The 27,027-nt window shown below is 47.6% G+C and overlaps 1 protein-coding gene across 3 annotated transcripts in view; it reads right to left on the bottom strand.

Annotated features, from left to right (window-relative positions):
- The window catches only part of CLIP2 (CAP-Gly domain containing linker protein 2), a 103,015-nt gene that overhangs the window by 57,040 nt on the left and 18,948 nt on the right, over positions 1 to 27,027 (bottom strand). For all 3 annotated transcript variants that reach the window (XR_007779151.1, XM_050981861.1, XM_018919299.3), the window contains one exon: positions 14,159 to 14,379. Coding sequence is in view for 2 of the 3 variants with exons in the window: in XM_050981861.1 (XP_050837818.1) it covers positions 14,159 to 14,270 (112 nt within the window). In the remaining variant the exon portion in view is untranslated. The remainder of the gene's footprint in view (positions 1 to 14,158; positions 14,380 to 27,027) is intronic.

Raw genomic sequence — 27,027 nt, 5'->3', positions numbered from 1 at the left:
ACCTGTGAGAAAAAGCAACACTGTGCAGACAGTCTCCAACTGCCTGGCAGCACAGTGAGGGAGGAAGGAGCCCCAGAGATTTATGGCTGACTTGGAAACGAGAGCTGAAAGCTCTGCAAGTCCAAAGCTGAAAAGTTGGGGCTGAGATCTGGCACAGAGGCAAGTTCTGCATCTGGCACCCTGAAAATCTGCTGCCCTGCTGCTCCCAGGAATAACCCCAGTGGTGTGGATTTTAAGATCTGATACAACTTCAGCATCCCTGTGTTTAGCTGCTCTGAAGAGAGGAGGCACATCCAGAAATAAAACTGCAAAGAGGGGGAAGACAGCAAGAATGAGAATTATGAATGAGAAGCAAAACCCAGCAAGGAGCACTGCAGAGATGTCTCTGACTGGAAGGGATGCCCACTGAGACAAACATTTGCCTCCAGAGAGGCAGCTGGGAAGGGCAGGGAGGCTCACACAGACACCCCAAACAAAGCCTTTCTTTTAAAGGTCTCACTCAAGATGCTGACTGGTACAAAATCTGCTCTGCCACTGGCAGGAGGCACATTCCTGGTGCCTGCTGGAGATGGCAGGGATGGGGGAGCTGGGATTTTACCAGCTGTGCTAGACCAAACCCACTGTAATTCTGGAAAGAAACAAACAGCAAAGCTATATATTTATGGGTGAAGATTTAAAGGCTTGGTTTTTTTTTCAAATAAACAACAGTATTCAGCAAAATATGCAAAGCAGATTGGTTCTGGCAGTACAAGGAAGGCAAGTGACTAGTAGGAAATGCACGAGGTTTCTTTCACTGAGGGGTAATTACCTTGCAGCATATGGATGGATCTGTTAATCTCAAATTTGCAGTCTTAATTTTTATGTAATTATTATTTTTAAAACCATATTCTTTCAACATTCACTTTTCACTACTCTGTTTAACATTTTTCAGCCTTAAGACAGGGCTTATATATCACACCTCTGGAGAAGCACCCTGTTTTCACCAGAAATAGTGAAAACAAAAATCCCACAACTTTAACAGCTTTGCAAGTTCAACAAAGACTGGAGCACCCATATCTTCTTCCTCACCATGAGCCACCCCACATCCCCAGAAATAACATGCAAAACTAGAATTTAACATGCAAAACTAGAATTTAATAACCACCAGGTTAGTATGTTCAAGTAAAGGCTGTATTACAAAATAAGTCTCCATTCTTCCTTAAATAAAGAATAAAATCACTTTAACTAGAGAAGATTCCACATAGAATAAGTTATTCACCGTAAGTTATTCTGACAAGAAAATGGAGTTTTCTGTTCAAGCAAGCCCTGAGCTCTAAAGCCTCACTGAGTTTTGTCCCAGCAGCCCCACAGCCCAACTGGGTGACTGACCACTGAAAGACTTAAGGGCAGAAAGGAGATTAGAAAGCAGCCCAGGGTAAGCCATGAGATGGCCCTGAGAACAAAACCAGCAGCTGGGGAGGGGATACCCACAGGAAAGGCTCCTGCCCTGCACAGGGAGCCCAGGGAATGCCCAGCTCACACTCACCCTGCAGAGCTCACTGTGTGTTCACTTCCCCACCAAACCAGCACAGAGCTGATTTCCTGGAGTCTTTTCTTTCCAAAGAAGCATGGAGAAGCTGGAGGAGGAGCTCAGGCTGAGCCCCCATGCCCACAAAGCCCAGCACACACCCGTGCACAGCTGTCTGCTGTTCTCTGGCTGTGGGAATCTGCAAGGCACAAGTGTGGCTGGGGCTGCTGTGATGGAAGTGAGGACAGCTGCTCTCACTGAGCTGATCCAATGACAGAGAGAGAGAAAAGGAGGCACACACAGGTCTTTAATAAGACATTTATAAATGATTTCCCAGGCAGAACACTGGCACTAGCACAGACAGAGCAACAGTCTTGGGACTGCTCTGAACTGGAGAAATTTATCTCGAGCACCAAACAGTGCAAAGAGCAGCCAAGTTAAGCACAGTGCTTTCCCTCACTAACTGAGCAGCAGGGGTTTGAAATTTCACAGCCTTTTTACACACTGGAATTCTTCTCAGGCATCGTTGCCACAGCAAACCCACTTGGATGGACTCTGGGACCATTCCTGCAGCCCCAGGTGAGATGGGCAGCCAAGCAGGGCATGGCTCCAGCATGCACACAGAGTGACACTGCCTCAGTCATTCAGAAATGGCAGCTTTAGCTCAGCCCCCATCCAGTGGAGAAGAGAAGGCACCAAAAAAAGAGCCTGGCTTTGAGTGGAAGCCAGTTATTACCTTCTGATCAGACTGGAGCCAGTTCAGGGGATCCCAGCAACTCCCTGCACTGGGAACAAGATGCAGGAGAAGCTGCTGTGTGTGCCTAACTCGGGGTGTTCACCCACAGGGCATACCCTGAGCAGCCATGCACAAGCAGATTGTACCTCTAACAACCCCTGGGAGAGGAAAGTTAAATGCCAGGAGAGAGTCTGGTGTGACTGCAGCTTTGGCACACACTGCCTGTGGGCACAGCACTCACTCCAGCCCTGGAACAAGCACTGTAACCTCTGGTCTGTGCTCAGAGTGCTCAGTGACACAAAAGGAGGCAGACACAGGTCTTTAATAAACATTTATAAACGATTTCCCAGGCAGAGCACTGGCACTACCCCAGCCAGGTCAGCTGAGCTCCAGGGCAGAGCAGGATTTCCCTTCTGGGACAGGTGAGGAGCTGTGCCTCTCACACCTGTGCTCCCACTGCTCTCTGAGCTCTGCAGGGGCCCACAGCCCCCCAGCTCAGGCTCAAAGCATCCTTTATTTGGTGCATTTGTGCAAGGGGAAACTCAGGCAGGGAGTGTTCTGCTGGCAGCAGGGAATCTCCCCTGATAAGGGCTAGACATGTAGCAATCCAGCACAGCAGGAAGATCTTCCTCTCTTCTCATTTCTGTTTGCTGAATCTCAGAAATATTCCTTGGTACAGCCACAAGCTTTTCTATGACTTTCCAATTTTACTTTGCTCTGCTTCCCCCTGCCAGGAGTTGTGAAAATCTCCACAGCTCTCCACAAGAGCTGCCAGCCTGCAGCCACATTTCCTCCTGCCCTGTCTGCAGCTGCTCTAGAGGGGAAAAGCAGAAAAACTGAACACCTAAGAATGAAGGAGGATGCTTTTGTAGCTCCTCATGTGCATGCTGAGGGTGGTTTTCAGGTCTCAGCTGTGCTGAGAACCAGCAGAGTCTGAGCCACTGGGATGGCACCAGCAGACAGACAAGCACATTCTTTCTCCCCTGTATGCAGGTTTATCCACTCCTCAGTAAAAACATGACTTCAGTACAACTGCACCATCTCTGAGCCATCCCCCTGGAAGAGGGAGATTCCTGCAGCACCCCAGGATCCCAGAGGAGCCACAGCAGAGGTAAAAATGACCACAAGTGCCAGGCAGACTTGGGCACAATGCTGGGGCTGCACTGTGCTGAACACAGCTCTGATTCATCCCTCCAGCCATGCATGCATGCACAGAGCAGGCTGCCCAGCACACAAAGGGCTGATTGTGCACAGCTCCACAGAGGGCAGAGTGTGCTGGGCTGGCTTTGCTTTGCCTAATCTAATAAAAGGGATATTTGAGAGCAGATTAACACGGAGTCATCTCCTTCATTCCAAATACCTGGCTTTAACAGCTCAGTATCCAGCTCAAAAGGCAATGAGCTGCACATGAACAGGCATTATTTGCAGAAAAGCCAAATCACCTGTTTGCAGTGGGTGGATGTCTTTTCTGTTTGAAAGTAAACATGACCATGACCCAGATCTGATCCTAAAATACTAAAATACATGAGCTATGATACAAACACAACCCAAGAGATCTGAGCCTCAGTGAGCACCAGAAATGAGATCTTACACCACTCCAGGAGTGGTGGTGGGGAAATGGATGATGTGAAGTGGGAGGTCACAGATACAGCTTGGGGCCTGAGGAGTTGAGCTGCACTGAAGACTGAGCACAGGCCCCATTGAGCACACTCTGCTCCCACTCCCAGCACACCTTCCTGGCAGGAAAGACTCACATGTGGAGTATGACTCTCTCTCATGCCACTTCTTCAGCACTTTATCAGACAATCAGTTTTAGGCTTTTATCTTCTGAGCACCCACCAGGACAGAGTCAGTCCCTGAGGATGATACCCCCCCCCAAGCACTTTTCAGGGTTCAGAATTTTCTCAACATCACACCATCCTCACCTGAAATTCTTCTGTTCCACTCTCCATCAAACCCTTCTAATTTCTGGCAAGATTTATTTTTTTTTCCTGAGCAAATACCTCCAAATAAAATATTCTGTAGAAAGTATTTCTGTGAAGTTACACAGCAATACAAAGGGCTCCTGTAGTTTCAGGGACACGAATCCTAAAGAGCTGTGCAGATTTAAGTGTGAAATAAGACAAGCATGTGCAGGACAGAAAGTTACCCTGCAGCTCAGTGACTGCACACCCTCAGCCAAGTCCCAAAAGCAATGATGTTTACAGACACAACACTTCAGTCAGTGGAAAGGAGGAGGGGAAGTGGCATCAGAGAGGGAAGCTGCAGCTCCTGTGCCAGGACTGGGAGGACAAAAGGCCAGAAAAATCTGCTGGCCAAGATAACTTCCACTTTCACCTCTGACTTACAGGGTGACATGGGCAAGACCTACTTCTATAGTTTGTCTTGGGTGTAAAACAGGGGTAACACTTGTAAATAATTTGTCACAGCCTTCAAGCTTTACAGGAGGTCCTGAGGCATCCAGAGTCCTGAACAGAGAGGTTTCATGTGTGCACAGGAGCTCATAATTACAGAAAGTGAAGTGACTTTCAGCTGCTGCTTGGTGGGAATTGCTCAGGCAGGCTGGGAGCAGTCCTGCAGCAGAGTTAACCCCTGCTGCCCTACAGCTGGAGCACTGGCACTGCCCTGCCCCACACAAATTCACTCCTGAACCTCGGTGCAGGCTCAGCTTGCAAGAGTCACTCATGGCTGAGCTCATCCCTGCCTTCCTCTGGGACCCTTCAGAAGTCCCCATTCACACACATTTCCTTTCTCACAAAGAATTCTGCAGACTCATGCATGGAGAGAAGTGCTCTGCTGCATCCTCTGGTCCACAGTGCAGATGCAGCACCCAGGACACGTTTACTGTGCTGGAAAACAACTTTGCCAAACACATTTTGTAGCAGAGACACCAGCAACTGTATTCTGAATAGAGCTGCTCAAGTCACAGACAGCTCAATTTTGACAACTCTTATTATTTTAGAGTGAGTGTTGTGATAAAACAGTCTTTTCCTACAGTCCTCACTGCTGCATAAAAACCAGTTTCTCTTTTATGGGAACAGGATATTAATTTACTTACTAGCATCTTCATTAAAAAGTAAAAATCCTACTGAACTGAAAATAAATAGAGAATAATATTTGTATTCTAAATGTTTTAAAGCTTTTTTGGAGATCAAGTCACCTACTAGACTGCTTGCAAGGCAGATGCTCACATGCAGGGTCAGTGTGTGCTGGTTAATTCCAACCTATGGCAAATATTATGTACCAATAGTCTGATGCCACTTTAATTCTGCAGACTCTCATCCCAAATCCTTCCATGCCAAAGGGAATCTTTCCTTCAATTTCAATGAATATTGGCTCAGGCCTTTAATGATTAATCTGCTCTGGCTGGGTTAGTGCAGTTGTTGGAGGCAGGACATGCAGGAGCAGATCCCCCCCAAAGCTGCATCCCCACTCTGATGGGCATTAGCACAACCCCAGGGATGCCACTGCAGGCACCCCAGCCCAGCTGAACAGGATTCAGTGCATTATATACCACACTCCATCAGCTGAACCTCTGTGGGAAGCAGATTTTCTCTCCCTGCTGTTCTGTGAAGAGAGAGCAGGAGAGGGTCTGACCTCCACTTGTCTTTGCTGTGTGCTCCTGCCTCGCCCACAATGAATGAGCTGAACAGTAAGGATTAAATACACCAAATCCTTCTGAGAGCATCTAACCATCAAGGCAATTAAAATCAGACTCACAGTTATCTCTGTATGTTACCTGTGAAGCTGATAAAACTGATTCAATGCCCTTCTATATTGCTTGGAATGCACTGAATCACCTCTTGGAGAGGAATGCCACCAAAGGTGGCTCTTCCCTTCAGGAGGGGAACCAGAAAAGGTGGAGTGTCACCAACATGTTCTATGAAATATCCTTTCCTTAGGATTTTTCCCTCCTGAGAAGCTGAGAGGCCTCAGGAACAAAATGCAAACAATTCTTATCTGCTGCTGTGGGATGCAGCAGGTGGATCTGGGATTGGTCTCATCTGGCTGTTTCTAATTAATGGCCAATCCCAGTCCAGCTGTCCAGACTGTCTCTGTCACAGACAAACCTTTGTTATTCATTCCTTTTCTATTCTTAGCTTAGCCTTCTGCTGAAATCCTCTCTTCTATTCTTTTAGTATAGTTTTAATATATTATCTATCATAAAATAATAAATCAAACCTTCTGAACATGGAGTCAACTTTCTCGTCTCTTCCCTCATCCTGGGACCCTTGTAGGCAACACCAGACAGCAGAACAACAACTCTCTGTTGTCGTTTTTCCTGTTCAGCCCCTGAAAACAATCTTGTTTTCTTTCAGACACCTGTTAACTCCCTGACCAGGTGACTGCCTGTGCAGACCTGGATCCTGAACCCTGGCTGCTGATGGGGTGCTGAGCTGCTGACACTGTCACAGAGGCATTTCATCCTCAAACACCTCCCTGGCACCTCAGCCTCCTAATTCCCCAGGAACTGAGGACACTGTGTGTACAGAGCCATTAACAAAAATCACAGAATCACTGGGTTGGCAGAGACCTTCAAGATCACAGAGTCCAACCCAGCCCCAACACCTCAACTCCACCCTGGCACCCAGTGCCACATCCAGGCTTTGTTAAACACCCCCAGGGATGGGGACTCCACCACCTCCCTGGGCAGAGCATTCCAATATTTTATCACTCTTTCTGTGAAAAACTTTTTCCTAATATCCAACCTGTGTTTCCTGGCACAGCTTAAACTGTGTGCTCTGGTTCTGACAGCTGTTGAGTGGAGAAAGAGCCCAGCCCCAGCTGAGCACAGCCACCTTTGGGGAGGTTGTGCAGAGAGCTCATCAGACTTCAGCAAGGACACATTTCCAGCAGGATCACCATCCAGCCTTGCTGGGTGGATTTAACTGAGGGCAGCACTCAGATGGGAGCTGACAACACCAATCACTCCACCAGGCCTGATGCAAAACAGCAAAACCAAATCTTTGCTAGAATTAACAGCAGCAGCCTCTGGCCCCATGATGTGGGGTCTCCTCTCTCAATTCACCAGCACACAACACCCCAAAATAATAATAATAATAATAATAATAATAATAATAATAATAATAATCATAATCATAATCATAATCATAATCATAATCATAATCATAATCATAATCATAATCAAGAGGCACAAAGCCTTTGAACAGACAAGAATTAGGTCCCTATGTCTGTGCCTGTCAATCAGCTGCTCTGGACATTACAACCCTATTTCTTTTGTTGCAGACAAACCAGTGGTTTAGTGTCTTTAATATTTATTTGGGAATTGGAATTAATAGATTGATACAAAATCAGAGAGCCTCAGCAGTTTCTTGCAGCTTTATTAAAAAAGCCTGTGTTAAGGTGCCACCAAATAATCAATAATTACCTGAGAACAACCTCCCCAAGTTCTCTCTTAATACTGAGGCATAAATTCCCCAGGAAGGACACCATCCCTCCCTCTGTTTTTTTACCACAGAAAATTCTAGAAGCAGCAGAAATTGCTTCTTACTGCTATGCACCCAGCCAATGTAACTTAAAAACCATCCTGAGAAACTCGAGGGGCAAACAACTGATTTCCAAGTTAATTTACCAAGATGTTGCTGTTAACACTGTGGCAGATAAATAAAGAGGAATGAAGGTTTTCCACTGGGAAAGGCAAGAGCAAGGCAGTGGATGCACAAGAGAGCAAAGGTGGTGGTGGGATTGAGGATCCTCCAGCAGAACTGAGGCAGGTACAGATCAAGAGAGACTTGGCCATGGAATTGCTGAGTGTCCCACTAGAAGCAGCCCTAAGAACACAATCCCATTTCTAGAAAAGAAGTTTTAAAAGAAAAGTTAACCCCCTCATGCAAAGCCAGCCCTGGGGCACAGCAGGGACTGTCCCCAGCAGGGACCAGCCTCAGCCCATCAGCACCCAAACCCCAAATGCAGCCAGCCAGGAGCCAACACCCAGCTCAGCCCTATCAAACCCTCATTCCAGCACTTTTTAGTTTAATTACCCCATGGAGCCAGCCCTCCTGTTCTCTTTAATGGCCCTGGGAACGTTCCAGTCTGCTTCACTCTTCTTTTCAGGGAACAAAAGCAACACACAGGGTTTGCAGGAGCAGACACCATGCCAACATTATCAGCCTTGTGCATTTATTCTTCATGAAAAATAATGCATGTACACTTGCATGAAAACAAGAAGGCATTGCCAGGCTCCCAGCAATATACAGTTCAGCTCTCAAAGCACAGCTTTTGGCAATAAAACCAGGTAACTGCTGAAAAACAGTTTTGATATTGTTGGCATGCCTAAATATGAGATTCAAGTGGCAGATACTTGCACTTGCCCGTTCAGAAAGACAGGATCCATCTGTAAAACCCAAGGTCTATGCTGGAATCTGACTGGATGCACATAAGTCTCACAGAAAACTTAATAACTTTGGGCTTTTTTGCCTCCAGCACTGAAGTCTCACTGTTGCCCAGCTCCATCTGCAAGTACAAGTATTTCTGCTGTCCTCTGTCTTTTGCTAGGTTTTTTTAACTGAACAAGAGATTTAAGAACCATAAACAAACACTAGAGCCAGCTGACAGCCAAGTGAAGTATGAAAGGCAAATTTCTCCTCCCACCACGTCACTCCAACACTGCTCTGAGCAGACAAAACCCACTCTGAGATGTGAAAGCTTCTCTTTCACCTGTTCCCCCAGCTGGGAGGGCTCTGTGGGCCCATTCCTCACAGCTTCCATCCTCTTTCCATCCTGCAGAAGCAGGCTTTTCCAGGAGGAGGGTGGGAAAGGAACCAAGACATGTGAGCTTTGTGACAAGAAATCCAAATATTATACTGAGCCCTTTACCCATGCCCCACACCTTCAGCACAGAAACCTCTGCTGAACGTGGGGTCAAGAGCAGTGACTTTCTTCACTTAAACTTGGGAAATCAGCCAACACATCTGTGGGAAATGCTCTCCTAAGGCAGCTAGAGATGAATTTTCAGTCTGGTTAGGAAAATAGTTACTGCAAAGCAGCAGAACTAATTTTTTCCATTGTTTCAGCTTCACAGGCGAGGAGGGAGGGGGATACCCAGCATGGACACTACTCAAGGCTAATTTCTTCCAGGAGTCCATGTCACTGCCAGTTCCCCACTGACTTTCAGAGGAAATGGCAATTTCTGTTCTTTCAAAAAAAGCCCACAACCACAGCAAGGCAATGTATCTACCCAGACAAAAGCTCTTATCCCTAAAGGCTCTGTGAAAGACACAACAACTCTGCACTCAGGGAGAGCTCCAAGAGGACACAGGACATTCCATGAGCAGAGTGACTCTGAATGTGTTTTCAGGAGGAATTACCCTGACACAGCAGGTGTGACAAGCTGGCTCAGTGTGACTGCATTTGGTCCCTGCAGAAACCTACAGCCAGGAGTTGTGAAATTCTGTAGAATTCACAGCATCTCCCACCTGCATCCATCTTTTTGCAGACAAGATTTGAGCTGTCAAGAGTACATGGAAATGGTGAGGAGGAATCTCCATGCCTGGGAAAGGAAGAAAGAAATAAAAGATAAGACACACTTGACTTTCTGCAAAAGAGCATGAACAGGACACTGGGGAAAAGAAAAAGGGGAAATCAAAGTAATTTGTGTATTCCAGAGTAAGAATAAAGGGAAGTAGCTCCACTTGCACTGCAGACAAGGCTGATAAACTTATGGGAGGGGAAGAGGATCAAAGTGTGAAGCTTTTAAAAATTCATTTGCAGCTAATGGCTCTGATGTATCTTAGGTACAACTGGAGAACAGGCATCTTCTCTTATCATGCCATCTGAAAGATACAATCTCCTTTTGGAGTCTTTCTGAGCCAGCCCCAAGCTCCCAGAGCCAAGGAGCATCTCAGAGGCAACAGACTGGGCACTGCTGCAGTTTAATGCTGTGCTTTGTTTATTCATGGTTCTCTCCTGCAATTTCATTTCAGGAGTCTGAGATTTCTGCCCTCCACCCAGGTAGCAAATTCACATAGATCAGGATTGCAGCTCTGAATTTTGTAACCCAAACCACTCTGGTTTCCTTCCATCAAGCTCCAGAAAATGCAGACATCTCCTCTGGCTTTTCTGGCAAGAGGAGGGTAAGTGCAGAGGCAAGGAGTAAGGCAGCAGTCCAGGGGCATGTAATGAATTTTTGTGGAGTCAGGAAAACCTTGTCAGCCTCTCAGAAGCTCCTTCAGTGCACAGACACAGGTCAGGGAGCTCATGGTGTCTGCAGGGCCTCTCCCACCTATCACAGAGACTCCTTCTTACAACTTCAAGGCCTCACATAAAATCTAGTGGCCCAGATCTGACTAATCCCAGGAAATGTAATTAAATTAAACCCAGCTTCTACAGCCATCTACCACCAGATTCTTTGGCTGCAGGCATCCCCAAATTCACATCAGTGCCTGCTATGGTTAGAGTTTCAGTGATGTGGACACTTGGCCCTGGAACAGATTTAAACCACTTGAACACAAGAAAAGAGGCAGAGATGCTGCTGCTGTCAGAGGAGGGCACACAGGCAGGGCAGCAGGATTTTGGGATGCACACTTGGCTCACAGAGAGCAGCAGGAGGCGCTGGCCAGAGTTCTGAGAGCTGTGCAGGAGGAAGAGCAGGGGCAGCCCATGCAGGGACACAGCTCCTGAGCAGGACACTGAGAGGAGGTGCCACTGACAGGAGCACAGCCCAACCCTGCTCAAATAACCCCACTGTGCTCTGTCCTCACCCTCCTGCTGGGAATGGCTTGGGAATGGCTCAGGGATGGCTCAAGGGCTCAAGGATGGCTCAGGGAGGGCTCAGGGATGGCTCAAGGGCTCAAGGATGGCTCAGGGAGGGCTCAGGAATGGCTCAAGGGCTCAGGAATGGCTCAGGGATGGCTCAGGGAGGGCTCAGGAATGGCTCAAGGGCTCAGGGATGGCTCAGGGATGGCTCAGGGATGGCTCAGGGATGGCTCAGGGATGGCTCAGGGATGGCTCAGGGAGGGCTCAGGGAGGGCTCAGGGAGGGCTCAGGGAGGGCTCAGGGAGGGCTCAGGAATGGCTCAGGGAGGGCTCAGGGATGGCTCAGGGATGGCTCAGGAATGGCTCAGGAAGGGCTCAGGGAGGGCTCAGGGAGGGCTCAGGGATGGCTCAGGGATGGATGGCTCAGGGAGGGCTCAGGGAGGGCTCAGGGAGGGCTCAGGGATGGCTCAGGGATGGCTCAGGGATGGATGGCTCAGGGGATGGCTCAGGGATGGCTCAGGGATGGCTCAGGGATGGCTCAGGGATGGCTCAGGGAGGGCTCAGGGATGGCTCAGGAATGGCTCAGGGAGGGCTCAGGGAGGGCTCAGGGAGGGCTCAGGGATGGCTCAGGGATGGCTCAGGAATGGCTCAGGGATGGCTCAGGAATGGCTCAGGGATGGCTCAGGGGATGGCTCAGGGATGGCTCAGGGAGGGCTCAGGGATGGCTCAGGGAGGGCTCAGGGAGGGCTCAGGGATGGCTCAGGAATGGCTCAGGGAGGGCTCAGGGAGGGCTCAGGGGATGGCTCAGGGAGGGCTCAGGGATGGCTCAGGGATGGCTCAGGGATGGCTCAGGGAGGGCTCAGGGAGGGCTCAGGGATGGCTCAGGGAGGGCTCAGGGATGGCTCAGGAATGGCTCAGGGAGGGCTCAGGGAGGGCTCAGGGATGGCTCAGGGAGGGCTCAGGGATGGCTCAGGGATGGCTCAGGGATGGCTCAGGGATGGCTCAGGGATGGCTTCACCATTCCCAAAAGCCCCCTGCCCTATCCTGACAGGCAGAGGAGCAGCACTACATCTGTCACACATCACCAACCCACCATCTCCAGACTTCTCCCCTTCTCCATGCCCACTTTTTTTTCCAGGAATAAACCTCAGAACTCCTCAAGCAAAGGCCAGAGTCCCTCTGGAGCCTCCCAGGGCACTTGGCTGCACATCCCTTGGTGCAGATGGAGCTGAACAAGGCACAAAGGAACCCCAGCAAACAGGAGCTGCATTCAGCCCAGAGGCTGCCTTGGCCCTGCCACTGCCTGGCCCTTTCACACCACAGGACACACACCAACTGTGCCTGCTGAGATGCCACTGCAAAGCCTCTGGGGGGAACAGAAAATGCAGAAAATGCTCAGATCTTTTGCCTCATTTTGATGTTTTTCTATAGGATTAAAATCAACTCCACGACATGCTGCAATTATAAATCCAGACCAAAGCACCTTGAGGGAGTCTCAGCAGGGCAGAGCCAGCCTTTTTTAACAAAGTGAAATGAACACCATTGAACAGCAGAGGCACACACTGGAGTTCAGGTTCATTTCTCAATCACAGCTGAGGGCATGGAGAAACAAGGGGGAAATGGGAAATTCAGAAATACAGGGTCAGAAGAATAACTTCAAAAGACACAACCCAACCTATCCAAAATACACAGCTTATCCAAAATACACAACCCAACCTATCCCAAACTTCTCCTTTATCAATTTATTCTTCCCTCTAGCAAACCAATAAAAGGTACTTCAGTGTCTTAGATTTGGGCACAAAATAAAGCAATCAGGCTTTCTTTTATGGAAACCCATTCACACTGCAATCCAGACATTTGCTGATATCCACACACAGGGCCAAGTCCTCAGCAAGGGAGGAGCAGCTCCTCTGCAGTCCCTGCAGTGCTGTGTCACACCAGGGGATCTGGAGCTCTGCCCCTGACCCCAAGCAGGGATGGGCCCCTCACACAAGACAAGAGAGGGGGAAAGAGGATGAGAGAGTGAAAGAGAGGATAAGAGGGTGGGAGAGAGAGGTTCCTGTCACAATACCATAAATCTTCTTCTGTGCTGAATGTTCTGATTCTCACTGAGCAATCTAGCACAAGGTACAAATCTGTAGCAGACGCAGGGCCTGCTATGGCTCCGTGGAGATAGGTATTTGCTGAGTCATAGGAATTGCACCAGGAGTCCTCACTCTGGTCCTCCTTATCTCTCTGTGACCCCACAGGCTGGTTTCCCTAACCCTTAAAATTGGTCAGTTTTCAATCCTCCCTAACCCTATAAAAGAGGCCGTCTGGGCCCATTTCCCTCAGAAGAGCAGCTTCAAGACCCTTCGCGAGACCCTCAGAATAAACCATGGTGGAGCGCTCTGGGCCTCCTTCTCCTCTCTCATTTCATCTGCCTTCCAGGAGCCACGGCCAGCTGCAGCCCCTACAGCAAGCTGAGAGCTGAAATCACAAAAGAGCTGACTTTCACTAAGAGCTGAAATCACTGAGCTTGCTAGGGGCCATGGCTGTGCGGCAGTCTGGCCTAGGGCACCCCGGCCTCCAGAGGGCTGAGGTGTTGGGCCTTGGGCCGCTTGCCTGGGGCGCTTTCCCTGTGGGGAACCTGCTATCCGCTGAGAAGCTAGCCCCTGTGGCTCCATTCATTTTACACAAATCCTACAGCATTTACACACAGCCTGTAAGAATCATTACATTCCCACACTGTGTTACATTTTAAACCCTAAAAACTCCTCTCTGGGCCCTCCTGCCAAGCCAGCAGGGTCTGCTCTGCCCCTTGGAGCTGTCAGCAAGCAGAGGGTGTTGTTCCATCCAAAGGGATTCCCTTCAGCTGGCCATGCCATTGTTTTCCAGGTGTTCAGTAACTGAGGGATCTCAAAGCTGCTTTCATTTCAATCTCACTTACAGTTTCCATACTCTCAAAATCTCTTGCCAGGCAATCATATTCATAAGGCTTTCCTGTTTCATCTTCCCCAGCACCACCCACTCCACAACTTGCCAGGTCTGTGCACTACCTGGGAGAGGGAGCCCATTCATTCACCCTGGTACACTTGTTTTGATCCCTCAGCCCACAAACAGATGGGAATTCCACATCCCACAGCACACTGGCTGCACTAGCCCAGTGTCCCCAGGCCAGGCAGTCCCTGGGGCAGCTGATGCCCTGCAAGGAGCCCTCACCTTCTTTGGAGCCAGTGGTGGCAGCAGCTGTGCTGGTCCCTGATGCCCGTCCCACGGGGCTGGAGTGCTTCCCAGCCCTGCCTGGGATCTTAAGTCCACTTGGTTTCAGCATGATTCCTCTCTCCTGAATCTCAGGCTCCTGCTGCCAGTGCCTCCAGAGCTGTCCTGGTGTCACTGCTCAGGATTCTTGATGGTGCACCTCTTCTTCCATGGTCACACACCTGGGGAAGAAGAGCACAAAGAAATCACATTGAGATGAGTGGGAGAGCATGGACTCCCAAAAAAGCAGTGCCCACTCTGTCCTCACAGCCCTAGGGGAGTCAGAACCTTTCATTTCTTCTCTTATAAAACAAGAGTTGTCATTTCCCTCATCTCCCACCTTCATGTTACTTTTTTTTAAATCAAAGTCCTGGGCCAAAGGTGAAACTTCCCAGAACTTCTTCTTTTAAACAAGAATTTAAAACAGTTTGGGATTGGAGTAACTGAAATGGTTTTGACTGGTTTTAAATCCTAAAGCCTCAGCTGAGCACCTGCCAAGCCTCTGTGGTGCTGTCAGAGCCCTGACAAAAGGCACCACCCTCCATGCACAGCACTGGGTCTCTTGCATGCCAAAGCAAATTTTGACCAGTGTTATCCCCCTTGACTAAAAGCTCTGTCTGAGAGGTAAAAGGCTTTCCTGATTCTGCTCAGTGTTCAGGGCAGCCTCTCCCTCTTCAGGCAGGGGAAAGAAGGATGAAGCCAGGGTCTGAGATGGGGTATTCAGCTCCTTTCCTTAAAAACAAATCCAAAATCTTATCACAGAAAAAAGGACATTTGACCCTATGGATTTACAAGGAAATTTGGAAAAAAAAAAAAACCCAAACTTCCTGAAACTTACGGATAACTCTGCCAACTCTTCATTAGTGAAGTCACAACCCTCCCTCATGTCATTCCCTTCCCCGAGAGCAAATGGAATAAAACCTCAAAATTCCTTGCAAGGATGTTGCATCAACAAGCACATTTCATGACAAGAAAGGAAAAATAAAGGAAATGACTAAGCTGTTAAAAAAAAAAAAAAAGCTGTAACATTCCTAATGGATAAAGAAAAATAATAAAAAAATTGAGCCTATCAGCCAAAAGGAATCTTGAGGCTGGGAGTCAGCAGCATAGGATATGGAGGGAAAAAGGTGGCAGCAGGGTAAACCAGGGACAATGCCAACCTAAGAGCAAGGAGAGCAATGCAAGGAGCAGCCAGAAACTGGGAACACTCTTTCCTGGGCAAAGGAAAGAGGCAGCCCCCCTGAGAACCAACGATTTACAGATGCTGCAAGGAGGACTTGCAATGATGGGATGGGAAATGATCGAGGCATGAGTAAGGAGTTGAACAGAGGCTGGGGCAGAGCGAGCAGAGGGTTGGCAGGGCTCCAGGAAAAGCTGCAGGAAGACACAGAGGAGGGAAAGCCACAAGGAGAATTCCAAAGCTGTATTTATTCCTGAGGGCTCCCAAATACCTAAAACACCAAAGTGCAATAAGGGTCAGTCATCCCCCATCAGCTTAGAGAGACAGAGAGAGGAGGGATCAGCAGAGACATCCTGGGGAGGGAGCCTGAGCTACAAACTGGGGGCTCAAGGCTTTTTCCCCATGTGCCCACCAAGGTGTGCAGCAGCTGGGCTGGGTTCAGACACCTGCAGGTATTCAGGGCTGGAGGCTCCAATCACACCATCCACAGCAGGAGTTACAGACTAGAGCAAGGAACTCCTCCTAAGGAAGAGAAAAGCCCCAGCCTTCCTTCAGCAGAGCTGGTGGGAACTGCTGTCAGAGCTGGGCTGGGAGACAAGGGGCTGGATCTGGAGCAGAGAAACATGGATCAGCCAGGTTCCTGCCATCTGCCAGGCCATCAGATGTGGCATCCCCCACCCACTCCATCTCATGGCACACATTTTGCCCAGGGCTGGCTTTGATTTTACAGACAAACTGGATTTCTAATCTTTCTGCTGGCAGGTGAAGTGCTCTACCTACAGATCTCCATCCATCACCTCCACAACATGACCTTACTCCTGAATTCACTCATTTTTTGGTCCTACATTTAGGTTACAAGGTTGGATGGTGTTCTCAGGATTAAGCAACCTGGGGCTGCTGGTGCTTCCACACAGCTGGCTGAATTAACCAGGAAGGTGGAAAAGAAAATAAAATGACACAGAGAAGAAAAAAAACAGCAATAGAGAAGAATTTAAGTAGGAAAAGGTGCCAGAAAAATAAAAGGATTTTACAGTTTTTCAGTCTTCTGTTAGAGAGCATCTCTGGATCCTTAACTTTGCAGCCAGAACCACATAAACTTTAGGGAAGAGTGAATTTAGTGTGTTCCTCTATTTTGCTGCTCATCTTTGAGGAAACAGGAACTCCAGTTCATCCTCTCTCCACATCTCATCATCCCTAAAGAGCAGCTGTCCACTCCCATCACAGGATATTGTGATTTTCTGCCTTTTCTCAGGACAACTGGATATTTTTACACTGGGGAGAGAAACAACAGGAAGTGTATTCCCACCACATAAATATTTCTGCCAGGAATCTTTACACAAACACATTTGCTCTCAACACACTGATGTCAGAACCAAATGAACTCCACAGGCTGCTGATCATGCTCCCCTTGGAACAGACAGATGCTTTTATCCTGAAATACAGCCAGTTTGTGAAAAACACCAATCACTTGGTTTTAACATTTTAAAAGTTTAATAGTAATAAAATGGTTATAAAAATAGTAATATAATTAGAGTAATGAAAATTTGGACAATTAGGATTTAGGACAATATGAGACAATAAAAACAAAGAGTTAGGGATGATTTGGGTACCTTTTCTGGGCAAAATAAGCCCCAAAAAGGCCCCACATTAACAGAGGATTAACCCTTAAAAGCAACAGCCTGTTGCATATTCATACAGCTCATCCATGGTGCATCAATTCCATTCAAACACAGGATTGTGTCTGGGCAGTGTCAGCTTCTTCCTCTCAAACCTTGATGGCATCTCCAGGGCTGAGCAAGGCTGGAAGAAGTTGGTTTGCTCTGATAATGAAGCAATAAATTCTCTTTCTCTAAAAGATTCAGGTGTCCTGTGGGTGCTGTCTGGTGCAAGTCCCTTCTTTAAAAAAATGTATCCTACATAGCATAGTTTCTATTTTAACATTTTATTATAACCTAAAACTTTATTTAACACACTACTTATGAGAATTAACACAGCATCACTTTCCAACACAACACATTTAATGCTGATTTTAATATTTGCCAAAAGCCAATCATAAAATAGGCATTTTTCACACAGTTCATGGCCACACTCACTGGGGTCACAGATTCAAAAACTCCTCCCATGCCCCTGGAGTCAGAGCAGATGCCCTGCCTGGCTGTGCCCACTGCATGTCAGCTCGTGGGGAGGGTCTGATGGGCAAAGCCAAACATCTGAAGTGTCCCTGTCACAAGCTGGCCACAGGCAGGGACAGCAGCCTCAGCACACCCTGCACATTCACCACCACACAGGGAAATGAGGATGAAGTGGAGTAAACTTTACTACAAATGCAGTTTGTCAGCACTACACAGACAAAAATAAACGCCTGGGATGCTTTTAGAGAAGCTGTGCCTGCTGCTAGGGACAGACACTCCTTCTCTGTCACCAGCCTCTCCCCCACTTCAACGCAAATATGTATGAGCAGATTTTTAGGAAGCTCTGAGCACTGAGCTCTTCCAAATGACACCATTAGGTCATCTCCACCACCCAGAGCACTGCTGCCTGAGCCAGCCTAGTCCCACATCAGTTCCTGGCTGAGTGATGCACTTTAATGCTGCAGGAACATCCTTGGCCTGGGACACAGGCCAGCATCTCCACAGGGCACTGCCCTGCTCCATTAGAGAGAACAACGTGCTCTGAGCTCCCATACAGAACCCTCAGCTTCCCAACAGGCTCTGTTAGAGCCCTCCTGAAAAACCTGCTTCCAGCTCTTCCAAAAAATCTGATTCCAGCAGCAGAGGCTGAACACAGGCAGATGTGGTGTGAGAAACATATGAGCCATCCCTCTTCCCTGGTACTGAAATCAGCCAGAACAGTCTTTAAGCTCCACCCAGAAACTTCAGGGGAACAGAAAATTTCTATTCTCTATGTGATTTATCATTCCTGTACTCCACCCCATACCACCTGCACAAGGTGCATGCTTTGCCTTCCTGCAAAACCTCATGGAAATGTGACTTTCTCCAGGAACACTGTAGAGAAAACCCCATCTGCTCCTACTCTCTGTGTTATTTATCATTCCTACTCCCCATATTACCTGCACAAGCTGTACACTTTGCCTTCCTGCAAATCCTCATGGAAATGTGACTTTCTCCAGGTACACTGTAAAGAAAACCCCATCTGCTCCTCTGGATACTCCAGTGCCACCAGCTCTGCTTATTTTGTTTTTATTTCTTTTACAAGATACGACAGACAACAAGCATTTTCCAGATCTCTGCTAGATTCTTCCTGCAGTCTTTCCATACTGGGATGAATGGTTCTGTCTGTTCCCACAACCAAGGAAAGCATCCCAGGAATGCACAACACAGCACCCAGCTTCAAACACCAAAATATTCCCTTCCCCATAGTTCCACCAGAAAAGGGGACAGCTGAATGTCAGTCACATTGGCTCAGAATCAAAAGGGGAATTGTCTGGGGGTGATTTTATGATGATATTTTATTTACTCATCTGCTTTATGCTCAGAATGTTGGGGGTATCTTTAAGAGGAGCCAGGGCAGGGTCAATCTCACTCTCCAGTGTGCTCCTGGGAATGTGAGTCTCATAGGCTCAGATTCAAAAGGGGAATTGTCTTGGGATGATTTTATGATGATATTTCATTTACTTACCTGCTTTATGCCCAGAATGTTGGGGGTGTCTTTAAGAGGAGCCGGGGAGGGCTCACAGCCTGGGATCGCTCCGTTCAATCACACTCCAGTGTGTTCCCAGGGATGTCAGTCACAATGGCTCAGATTAAAAAAGGAGAACTGTCTGGGGGTGATTTTATGATGATATTTTATTTACTCATCTGCTTTATGCCCAGGATTTTGTGGGTATCTTTAAGAGGAGCCAGGGCAGGCTCACAGCCTGGGATCACTCCATTCAATCTCACTCCAGTGAGCTCCAGGGATGCTGCCGTGTTCCTCTTGTTGGATTGGGGTTTTTTGCTAGCTTGAAGCAGAAGAGTTTTTCTTCTCTTTCCTTCCCCTAGCCTGCAGGCTATACCAGGATTCCTCCTTTTTTGGTTTTTTGTTCCCTTGACCTGTTTCTGCCTCGGCTTGTGGGAGCAGCGGGGCTGCCCTGAACCGGAGAGCTCGGAGGAGCTGAATGACCTGAGAAAGGGCATGAAACCCACCAAGGGGGCACAAAACCCACCAAGGGGGCACGAAACCCACCAAGAGGGCACGAAACCCACCAAGGGGGCACGAAACCCACCAAGGGGGCATGAAACCCACCAAGAGAGCATGAAACCCACCAAGGGGCACAAAACCCACCAACAGGGCACTAGACCCACCAACTTCAGCTGCTGAGAGGAAATTCAGCAGCTTTCCCATCTGCTCTGCTCCAGGCTGAGCTCCTCTTCCCTGCCACAGACAAAGGGACCCATCACCATTATCCAGGCCATGCCATCAGCCTTGTCCTTTTCTTCCCTGGGCATTTTTGGCTTTTTATGTTCTGCTGTGGGTGGGTAAGTTTCTGGGAGTTCATATCTAGCTTTTATTCAATCCTTGCCCCCCCCTTTTTTTTATTTTTGATTTTTTTTTTTGTTAGTAAACAGTTTTTGAGGATTTTTTCCCACTACTATCAATTTCCCTCAGTGGCAGAAGGGTGCTACTGAAGCCCTTTTCTCTACAGAGAAAATGCTCATTCCAGAGCGTAATCTCCTGAAATTTGTCTCCAAAACTGAGATGGGAACTGTTCTCAACTGAGCACAGATGTACAGCCAAGAAATACCTTCCACCAGGAGCAATATATCTGTATATACCATGGATAATTGCACCAGAGCTGCACACATTAAAAACAAACAACTGGAGGTGCTCAGAGACAATTATTTCATAATTGATATAACAAATAATTTTGTTATTTATTATATCAATGTATTAATTGATATAGTATATATTTATATAGTATATTTATGTAGATATTACTTATAACTGATATAATTGAATAGTTTCATAATAACACAAACTAGGGACTGGAAGAAAAATTCTTTGGCAATAGAGTTGATCCACAGACAGCTTCTGTGCTTCATCCAGATGGAATAACATCTATTCAGGACAGCACTGGGTTACAAAGCAGACACCCAGACCCAGCACAGTCCCCAGAGGAAAGCCCTGATGGGTACACACAAAATAAGGATCTCCTCACCTCGACTCAAAATAATCTGCAAGACACAGGAGTTTGTTCCCAGACACCAGACTGAGCTGGCCTGAATCCCACCCCGTGCCTGGTGCTTCCCTCTGGCTGGATCTGGCTGGAAGAAGTGTTTACCCAGCATGACACCATGGGCAAGGCGTGGGGATTTCACTCTAAGAGCAGACCCATGTGGAATTCCAGCCAGCTGTGTCTGAATGCTGCTCTACAGTTTGGTCTAGATTTAGGTTTCTAATTTTCTGAATTTAAAAATTCACGTGTAAGAAATTAAATTTGAATTTTTAAGTCAGAGATGCACAGACCTTTTTAGGGATGGGGCCCACAGGAAAAAAAGGTGAAGAACAGCATTTAATTATCAGACTGAGGGAAATCAACATTATGATTGTCTGAAAGGTTAATGATAACAACAATGCAGGAACAACATGGGCTTTTTAAATAATTTTGATTTATGCAAATAATCAGTGACTTCAAAGACAGCTCTTTGGATAGGGAAGCAAGGTTAGCAAAAGAAAGTATCTAAGACAACTTTTTGAGAATCAGTTCCTTGTGCCATTATTTGAACAGGATTCCATCTTTCCTCATGTTCATGCTACAGATGAGGAACACCAGGGTTTGGGATGCAGCACATTTGCAAGTGGAATTCCAGCCCTTTTCAGGGCTGTCATGGCTCAATCTACACAAAGAGTCTGGCATCAGCCTCCAAGAGATTTCAGGGTTTCATCCCCTGATCTCTCATTCTCCTCACCATCACTGGGTTTCATCCCCTGACTTCTGTCAGAGGCTGTTCTAAGGTGCTTTAGAAAAACCACCCACCTTAAGAGAATTAATACAGCATCACTTTCTAACATAACACAGATAATATTCATTTTAATATTTGCCAACAGCCCTGGAACTGCCCTGGAGCCTGCCTCCCCTGTGAATCCAACTCCACCACTGGGAGCAGAAACCTTCAGCATCAGGCACTGTGAGTGTTCAGAACAGTGTGTGAAGCTCAGCATCTCCCTGAAAATAAAACACTGGCGAGGAATGGGATCCCCTGATCACTGGAGGAGCTCTGCACCCACCCCAGTAAGCACCCAGAATAAAGGCAAAAAGCTTTCACAGCCAAATCTGGGGTTCCTTTATTAGGCCTTATATAAAACATTAACTGGCCTAAAGATATTGATTTTTTTTAAGTTATTTTATGTCTTGTTTCTGAGCATTTGGTTGCATCCACTCCATATTTCCAAGCCTTTCTGCACCTTTCCCAGTACCAGGAAAATGAGATTTTCAGGCAGCAAAGCCCCATCTCCCAGAGTTCTTACTCCTGAATATTTTATGCCAGGAACAAGAGCAGGTAAAGATTTGGTGCCCCAAGCTCCCAACCTCACAACACTGACCATGCTGCAAAGGTGGGTTAGGGATTTCAAGAACAGAATTTTGCCTTGAAATCCAAATCCAAGGGCCAGACTTGTGTGAAAGGGCCAGGAAATGAATCCCATCAGAGACAGGATAGGATAACACCACACTGCAGCTTTGCTGATGGAGACAGAGATTATGCTGAGAAGAAAAGACCATTTTATCTTTTAATTCCTTAAGATGCTCCATCCCATCCAAGGTAATTGTGCCATTCCCTTCTCACTTCCCTGATTAGTTTCTCCTGACAAGCCAGCAGAAACCCATTTCTGAAGCACGTGGCAGATCAGGAGGAAATCCTTGCACTTAAGTGAAGGATAGAGGAAATGAGAGACTCATTTTTAATTAAGGTCAGACTCCTCTCCCAAGAAAACCTTTCCTTCTCCCATAGAGGGAATGGAGACAGAGCACTGCAGGAATGAAAGGTGTGAAAAATGCATATTTTATGATTGGCTTTTGGCAAATATTCAAATGAATATTATCTGTGTTTTGTTAGAAAGTGATGCTGTATTAATTCTCTTAAGTAGAGTGGTAAATATAGTTTTAGGTTATAACACAATGTTAAAATAGAAACTATGTAAGATACTTTTTTTAAAGAGAGAACTCACACCAAGGTAGCAGCCACAGGACACCAAAATCTTTCAGAGAAAGAGAATTTATTGCCCCATTATCAGAACAAACCAACTTCTTCCTGCCTCCTCAGCCCTGCAGATGCCGTCAGGATTCAGAGGGAGAAGCTGGCACTGCCCAGACAGAATCCTGTGTTTGAATGGGATTTATGCATCATATATGAGGAGTATGAATATGCAAAAAGCTGTTCCTTTTAAGGGTTAATCCTCTGGTAACTGTGGGTCCTTTTTTGGGCTTATTTTGCCCAGAAAGAGGTACCCAGACCGTCCCTAAATCTTTGTTCTTATTGTCTCATATTGTCCTAAACCCAAATCATCCAAATTTTCATTATTCTAATTATATTCCTATTTTTATAACCATTTTATAACTATTAAACTTTTAAAAATTTAAAAACAAGCTACTGGGGTTTTTCACAGAAGGAGCATACTGCTCACAGTTACATGTAGGGAAAACCAGGGAATTCTCTCAGTTTTTTCTCTCTTGCAGTTGGAGAAGTCAAATAGATTTTCAGCCATGAAGCTCCATTGTCACTACATCGTTTCCCTGACAAGTGTGAAGTGTTGTTAACCTCTAGAGAAGCTGTGTTTAGTCTTCTTGCTCATTCAAAATTAGCCCAGAAAGCCAAGAAAAAGTCTAGAGGAGTTTTAAATAAAAGCTCAGGTATTTTTAAGACTAGTTCTAACCTCTCTGATAGACCAAACATCCTGTGATTTACTTCTAAACCAAGATTTTTTTAAAGGAACAATATGCAAAACCCTCCTATGGCACTCTAAAAACCACAATGCAAGTCCTGAGGCACAGTGCAGAAAAAGCCAAAGCACATTTAAAGAATTCATGACATCACCTGGAGCAATTTCTGGGCTGGATGAGTTGTGCTCCTCACACTGGCAGAGTTCAGTGAGGACTGACACAGCAGACAGCAACAATTCTGTCCTAATTGCAGAGCACAACTATCTCTAATTTGTGGGGGAAATCCTGGGCATGCTCTTGGTTCTGGGTGAGTTTCTGGTCCCTGGAGTTCATCCCTGGGGGCAGGGGACAGTGTCCCTGCAGAGATTCACTGGGGCACGACACCAAAGCTGCAGGAAGGGAACAGAATGTGCACAGAGGTTTCACAGCTGCTGTCCTGCAGGTCAGCTCAGGCTTGATTTATTGCCCCTCTATTCCATTGGAGAAGGAGGCTTTGATAAAATCCAAGTTCCCTATTCACAGAAAGTCTTATTTGTCACAAACAGCATCTGGAAGAGAAACATGAGGAGGGCAAGCCAAGTGCAGGAAACACAATGATACATGACAAATATATTCCATTGCAGTGGCTTGGCATTTTTCTACTGGAGAAACAATTTCTTTAATTAAATCTGAGCCATACAACAACCCAGCCCTGCTATGCATGCTGTGCAGAGCTGCAGAAGGATCTGAAATTTTGGAATTTCCTCACTTTTGACTGCTAATTTAGCACAGCACCAAAGTTCACTCTGGCACTTTATCTGTTACTAACTGGAGTTCAGATGAATACACATATTTTATTTGTGCACTTCTCTAAGCTAACCTCTATCCTGAACTTTGATTATGAAACAAACCCAGGACTTGGGGGCCTTCTGCCCTGAATTTCCCCCTTTTTTACAAGACAGGCTTTGCACACCAGCCTGGCACTGCAGCTGCACCACCTTGAACCTGCAGATGATTTGGTTAATAAGACTGGAATGCAACAAGTTTCTGGTGTGCCTTGGGACACACTGGGCTTGCCCCCAAAGTCCTCTCTGTGCTCCAGCAAGGCTGCCCAGTGCCTACACACTCTGAAGGGCACCAGGAAAAGGCACCAGGTCAATGCAATCCTTTGGTAATGGTCAGCCCAGGATGAAACAGAAGCCTTGCCCTGGGCCACTGCAGGTGTAACATCCACCACAGAACCTCCTCAGAACACCCCCAGTGCAAACACCAAGGGAAAGCTGGCCCTGCCTCTCCCCAGGCTGCCAAAAGCTCAGGCAGGGATGCAGGACAGGGATACACAATCTTGCTCCTTTCCAGGAGTTCTGAAAGCACTGTTTGAGATATTCCATTGCAGTTTCAGCTGTGCTGCCCAGGAAAGCCCCCAGCAGTTGCCAGCCCAGTTTATCCAAGCCAGCCTTCTGCCCTCCTGTGCCCTTTTACAGCTCTGACCCCCTCCCCTTGTGCCCAGCTGCCAGGAGACAGCTTGGCCCTTGCTCTGCCCTCTCTGTGCCTCTTGGAGCAGGCAGTGCTCTCCTTTGGGAAGTCCTGGGGTATGAGACTCACCTGTTCTGCATCTCAGTGACCTTCTCCAAGCCTCCTCACTTCAACTCAGTCTGTTCTAGACATGGCAACCCAAGGTGCAGGGGCTGCACCCAGGCAGCCTCACCAGGCCAGGGACAAACTTTGTGCCAAATCCCATGAGCTGACAGAATCTCCTTCCTTCAAACAAAGCAACTGCTCCCAACAGTGTAAAGAATAATTAACCCACCTTCACACTCTGGGTAAGATACAACAGCAGGGAAGCTAAAAGGTAAATACAGACTGTGGTAGAACCAGGTGGGTTGGAAGAGACCTCTAAGGATCCAACCTCTAGTGACCCATAGCTAAGATCCAGCACTGACAGCCAGGACTCCTGCTTCCCCCTGCCACAGGGGTCACTGATGTCCTGGCCACTGACGTCCTGGCCACTGACAGAGGGAAGGAGACAGTGCCAGTCTGTCAGCTGAGGGGGCAGAGCAGGGGGTTACACCTCTGGTACCTCTGGGAAGAGCTGAGGTCACCAAGCCCAAGACACTGAGCAGCAGCAAAGCCCCTCTCCCTCTGGGACACCAGGGGCAAACCCCCTCCCCTCTCCCCACACAAGCACCCTGCTTGCTGGACTGATGGAACAGAGCAGAGCTGGACACACTTGTTCCCAGCACCCTCCTCCTCCTCCCTGCTGGTTCACCAGCCCAAACCCAGCCCTCCATTTCAGCAGATGACCTCTGGGCTGTGTGCATTAATTGCTGCTTTCCCTACAAACACCAGCAGCCCTCTCTGACCCTGACACATCCACACAGCTCCCACCACAGCTAGTGTGCACACAAGGAGAACAGACATCTGGAGAGTTTGCTTTCAGTCATTTTGTGTTAATAATCACGGAGTTTCTTAATTTACCAGCTGTAGCCTCACTCATCTCACACAACTCCTCACACTACAGGAGTTTGGATACAGTACAAGAAGGAACACATCTTATTCAAATTACACCCCATCATATTCAAATTACATCCCTATCAGTGACCAAAATCATCGTTTTTGGCAAGTTATAATACTGACAGATAAGGTCCAATTTGATATGTTATCTCCTCCTGCCACACAGATCCTTTTTCCTCACACCCTGCCTTGCAAAAGCCAGTGTTTACTGTGGATTGCAGCACATGGAGAGAGGCAAGATCCCAGCTCAGCCTCTGGGCACTGAGCCCCACCAGCAGCACAGGATGAAATGCATGGGCAGCTTGGGATTGCAGTTTCTGGGGAGGGAGAAGGCAAATGCCCACCCTGTGCAGCCAGATTGCCCAGCAGGTGTGCAGAGCCAGCATGCCCACCCCACAGGACCTGCTGGGCTGGCAGGAACAGGAGGTGCTGCCACACCTGGGCCAGGCTGTCAGTGCCAGCCTCCTCCCAGAGCAGCAGAGAGCCAGCAGGAGCTGGGGTGCTGCCCAGGCTGGTTTCAGTCAGCAGCTCTGTCCAGACACTGCCAGGAGCACACACAACAGTCCGTGGTGTGCAGATGCCAACAGCCAAAAGGATGCATAGGATGCATAGGATGGATAGAAAGAAGGATGGATGGATGGATAGAAAGAAGGATGGATGGATGGATAGAACAGACAGATGAGTGCTAAAATGAGATTTCATTGTTCCTGTCTCTGGAGATAAGAGCTTGCACTCAGCCTGCAAGCAGGTAGGCAGGACAGATGGAGGAGCCCACCCTGCTCCTGGAGAACCACAGCACTAGGTGTTCCAGCTGGAGCTTCAGAGTCACCACGTGGCCCTGGCTGCTCCTTCACTTCCCACAGAAACAGGCTTGCCATACACTAATGCAGGCAAAGCCACAATCATGATTGTACAGAGATCAGATATAATCTCATCCAGCCAGGCAAGTGCAGTGCCCTTACAGCAGCAGTCTCCCTACATCACAGTGCAGAGCAGTGGCACAACATCTCAAACATCTCAAACCCAAACTGGCCATGTTGCAGCCAAAAAGCAAGAGCAAAAACTGAGTTGTCACCTCTAACAATGGCCATCAAAGCTGCTGGCACCCTAAGGCAGAGTGCCTCAGAGCACTCCATAAACCTGAATCATATGATCACCAAAAAGCTCCATTTGACTTGGACATTTCCCTGTCAGTGTGCTGGAAGTGCTCCTACACCTTCCCAGCACCCAGCCAATGTGCTTTGGGGAGATTCAGAGATAAAAAAAGGAATATTGCTT

Source organism: Serinus canaria, chromosome 19 (genome assembly GCF_022539315.1).
Source record: "Serinus canaria isolate serCan28SL12 chromosome 19, serCan2020, whole genome shotgun sequence".
Classification (NCBI taxonomy): domain Eukaryota; kingdom Metazoa; phylum Chordata; class Aves; order Passeriformes; family Fringillidae; genus Serinus; species Serinus canaria.
Note: the sequence above shows the minus strand (reverse complement) of the source record. Positions and strands in the feature narration are given on the sequence as shown.